A 5,000-nucleotide genomic window follows, 5' to 3' on the forward strand; every position below is an offset into this window, starting at 1 on the left:
ATTATTGGAATTTTTTCAAAAAGAAAGGAAGGTAATAGAGTATGTGCAGGAAGGAGTGAAGTCAAGTACAACCACTGATAGGGTAGCAGTGCACAGTGCTGTTCATGAAAATCACTCTAATTCAGATAACTTGAATGAAGCAATTAAGCAGTTAAGAGAAAACCAAGAGTCACAACAGCAACAATTAAATGAATGTATTGTAAACATGAACCAAATTGTTTTAAACTTAAGCAGTCAAGCTAGGAGTAGACCTAACATGTCACCTAACATTATTAAGAACTGTTGGTTTCATAGTACTGCTTCCCATAGCATTTTGGATTGTTCAGGGTTTCAGTACTTGGATAATAAATCTAAATATGAGCTTCTAAAAAGCAATAGGGTATGCTTCATCTGCTTACGTAAGGGACATGTCAGTGGTGACTGTTTGAACAGAGAGTTATGTCATGTTTAAGATCAAAATAATGAAGTATGCTGCGGACCTCATCACCCTATTCTCCATTCTTTGTTTGAACAAAATCATTTCACCAGTCGAGTACGGGATCAACTAACTTATTATCGAGGAGGGAGTATTGTTGATGATTGGACATATGCAGAGTAAAGGTCAAAAGGTGGCAACATTGTGGGATCCAGGTTCAAATTTACCCATGATTACGCATCGGATGGCATACGCTGTAACTAAAGTTGGGAATAGCACTGAGCTGTTTGGCAGTAAAATTTATAATGCGCCAATTACTGATTTGACAGGTACTGAATGGACTATTGAAGCTTGTGGTATCAATGAAATTACATCTGACATTGCAGAATTTGACACCACATTCATAGCTAAATTTTTTGGTGTAGAGGAGTGGAAAATTTGTCGGCCAACAGGCAAAGTAGATTTATTAATTAGCGTGGATCACAGTAGCATGATACCTCTAGTGGTTAGAGCCATTGATACCTTACAGCTAATGCAAAACAATTTTGGAATGTGTCTAAGAGGTTCATATCCAGTTATGAATAAGAATATGGGTACCAATAGTGTCTTAACGGTAAAGATTAGCCATATGACTGTAGCTACAGAGATCTGTATTGATTATTCATATGTTCTTATATTTTATGAAGGATTTGGAAATGTTATAGTGGGATATCCTGTACTTTTGTTTTTGTAATGGAGTTAGTATTATTGTTGTGTTTTGTGTACAAAAGACTGGTTTTCATTTTATATTTTATTCTACTAATATCCCTGTGTTGTCTTGCATATTTTATTAGGACTACATTTTGGGGATCTGTTCAACAATTTGGAGTTTTGTTTTTATTTGGACACTTGTTTACAGGCTGAATGTTACTCAATAAAATATTCATGTGGCACTTGGTGACTTTGTATCTACCCGATCCATACAGTGGCTACAGACTGAAAAACTTAGGATAAAACCGAAGGGATGATAATGACAGCACATGATCAGTCATGAAGAACAAGATATTTACAACGAGCTATAGAATGAAATAATATTTCGTCAAAGTGCAAGAAAATTATGGTAAAAGAGGAAACCATCTACCACATCGCCTGTGAATGTTCAGCACTTGCTCAGATTTCATATAAGAAACGAATTATACAGTGGATATAGCTCTCCAATGGAGTCTATGTAGAATGTATGAAATACAATGAAGCAACAAATGGTACGAACACCAACTTCAAGCTGTGGAAAATGATCAGGCTAAACTACTCTGGGACTATAGAATGAGGACGGCCAGGATGATACAAGGACATTGACCTGACATCACTCCGGTTGACAAGACAATGACAAACCTATCACTTATAGATGTCACAGTACCGTGGGGCTCAAGAAAGGAAGATAAAAGGAAAGAAAATAGAGAAGTACCAGGACATATAAATTGAAGTAAGAAGGCTATGGAATAAGCAGCAAAAGTGGTGCCAATAATCATAGGATCCCTAGGGACCATACATAAATATATGATGTGGGATTTCAAGCAGGTAGGAACGGATACTGACCCAAAACTGGTGCAAAATAATCTGTTACTTGAAATGGCACATATTGTGAGGGAAATGAAGGACTTCTAAGGAAACTGAATACAACCCAGAACCCAAAACTATAAATCACCAGTCTCTGCAGATTGTGAGTACTACTACTACTACTACTACTACTACTACTACTACTACTACTACTACTACTAATAATAATAATAATAATAATAAATGTTATTTCTCAAAAAATTTCAACGTTAAAATGAATTTCTTCAAATACAACAATAGGATGACTTATTTTTCCTATCAAATTTTACAACCAGATTCTCCTTTAGATTTGCAAGGATAATGAACAAGCTTCTCTCTCTCTCTCTCTCTCTCTCTCTCTCTCTCTCTCTCTCTCTCATCCCAAAATCAAAGAAACCAGACAGTGCCCACGAGGCATCTTCCCAAATTGCAGCCAACCGTGTTTAAGCTCCGGTAAACAAATCTAGGTCCAAATAACAACAACAACAAAATTACCAATGAAGGTGTTTCGGCTGTTCGGATAACGGTTATGGATCCTTACCTGTGGTACGCGTACCAGTAGTGGTACGCGAGTGCCTTCCAGGTGGTACGCAAACACTTTCGATGTCATGAACGATTTTTAGTTAAATTTTACTTCACAAAAATGTGTACTGCCTAACAAAAGAGAATCTGGCAACGATTTGCAACTGTTGCCACACGCCACCCACTGGTCCCAGTGACCCACCGTTGAATTAGGTCCTCCACTAACTCTCATAGTTGCCTACGATCGCCAGCTACTTCAACTAAAACTTGGTCAACTCGTTTTTAACCGAATTTAAATGTGATGAATTAAGTCACCAGGCGAATCTGGCAGTTTTTCGGAGGTTAGTGGTGGACTTAATTCACACAGTACACTTACTGAATGCGCTAATATGTAGTATTAGTTGCATTTTATTAACAAAAAATAACAACATTTGTGGCTGATGGCAAGAATCCAGTTGCTTGATAAGCAAGTGCATCATTCTCTGGATGACGGCGATGAGCGTCAGCCAGTGACATCATGGTCACTGAAAGCTGATTGGTGGAGAGACGAGTCCGGGCGAGGAGAGTATTGCAAGACGGGGCAGTTAGGAAGGGCACTCAGCTGTACAAGTACGTTGCCTTTACCTCCCTTCACATCACCCTCCCTTACTTCACACTTCCCTTCCTTCTTCCCTCCACACCTCCCTTACTTTACTATACCCTACTGCTTATACTTTACATATACTTTATTTATTTCTTGATTGATTAATCTTTTTTTTTTCTTTACTTATCCACAGGATTTGACATGCCGAAGAGAAAATATGACCTGGCATACATAAAGTATGGTTTCATTGCAATCGAACATGGAGGAGAAGCTCTTCCGCAGTGTGTGGTCTGTATGAAGTCCCTTTCCAATGCGGCCATGAAACCCAGCCAGCTCAAACGTCATCTTGAGACTAATCACGTGGACAAGAAGGACCAAGATCAGAGCTACTTCCAGCGACTTGGCGACAACGTGAAGCAGCAACGCATGGACAAAACTGGCCAGATCTACCAGAAGGGAGCAGGAATTGTGAAAGCATCCTATGAAGTCGCTCTCCTGGTAGCTAAAAACATGAAAGTGCATACCATTGCAGTCTCTCATCATGCCAGCGGAAAAGATCTTGGTCAGCCACGGGATTGGAGAGGAGGCGGTCGCGAAGTTGGAGAGTGTTTCCGTCTCTAACAACACTGTACAACGCCGTATCGAGGAGATGTCGGTTGACATTGCCGACCAAGTGGTTGAGGGAGTAAAATCCTCTAAGTATGGGTTTACCATTCAACTCGACGAATCGACGGACGTCACCAACTGCTCTCAACTACTTGTCTACGTCCGCTTCATGCAGAGTAATGCTGCAAAGACTGAGTTACTGCTGAGCCAGGATCTGTCCAGTACAACATCAGGAAAGGATATTTTCAACGTTTTGGACAATTTCTTCAAGCAGATGGAACTGGATTGGGGAAAGTTGGTCTGATGCACGACAGATGGGGCTCCATCGATGCTCGGTTGAAAGTCAGGTTTTCAAGCCCATGTGAAAGCTGTAGCACCAAACGCCACTGCTGTCCACTGTTTCATACACAGATTCGCCCTATGTACTAAAGTGCTCCCTCCGAAGTTGTTATCATGCTTGAACCGAGTTATCAGAATCGTTAATTTCGTCAAAACATCCGCCCTGAATACTCGTCTGTTCAAGCTCCTCTGTGAAGATTTTGGCTCTGACCACATCTGTCTCCTCTACCACACAGAGGTGCGCTGGCTCTCCCGGGGTAATACAACGAGGCGTCTCTTTGAACTGAGAGATGTACTCCTCGTATTCTTCAAGGAGAAGGAACACGATTTTCAGAAAGATCTGGAGGACGAGGAGTTTATCTTAAGGTTGGCCTACCTGTCAGACATTTTTGGAGCCCTCAACCACTTAAACTTGTCGTTCCAAGGGCCCAACTGCACTGTCACAGAGTTCATCTCGAAGCTGGGAGCGTTTGTCCGGAAGCTGGATCTGTGGATGAAGAACGTAGAGAACAAAAGCTATGGAATGTTCGAACTCCTGACTACCCTTGAGAGGGAGCCCACTGATGAATTTGCCCAAGAAATCGTCAATCACCTCTCACTGCTCAAGACTGAATTGAAGCATTACTTCCTGGACGTGACATGTTGTGCCTACGTCGCCAATCCGTTCTTCGTTTATCCAGCCGATCTGCCTGTTGGGACCGGGGAACAAGAGGAACACATAGATATCCAGGCTGACGAGACAGCAAAGACAAAGCAAAAAGAATGTTCTCCTTTAAACTTCTGGGTGAGCATGGCCTCCTCGTACCCAACGCTAGCCCGTCACGCTGTTCCCCAGCTACTGATTTTCCCCTCGACGTGGGAGTGCGAGCAGGGGTTCTCAGCTTTCATGGCCATCAAGTCGAAGAGCCGGAACCATCTTGCTGCGCCCGGGCATGATTTCCGATGTGCCTTGAGCAAAGT

The 5,000-nt window shown here is 41.7% G+C and overlaps 1 protein-coding gene across 1 annotated transcript in view; it reads left to right on the forward strand.

Annotated features, from left to right (window-relative positions):
* The first annotated feature begins 3,744 nt into the window (after positions 1-3,744).
* The window catches only part of LOC137651028 (zinc finger BED domain-containing protein 5-like), a 2,082-nt gene continuing 826 nt past the window's right edge, over positions 3,745-5,000 (forward strand). The window contains exons 1-2 of the mRNA XM_068384168.1: positions 3,745-3,995; positions 4,113-4,824. Coding sequence (XP_068240269.1) covers positions 3,745-3,995; positions 4,113-4,824 — 963 coding nt within the window. The remainder of the gene's footprint in view (positions 3,996-4,112; positions 4,825-5,000) is intronic.

Source organism: Palaemon carinicauda, chromosome 12, assembly GCF_036898095.1.
Source record: "Palaemon carinicauda isolate YSFRI2023 chromosome 12, ASM3689809v2, whole genome shotgun sequence".
Lineage (NCBI taxonomy): Eukaryota > Metazoa > Arthropoda > Malacostraca > Decapoda > Palaemonidae > Palaemon > Palaemon carinicauda.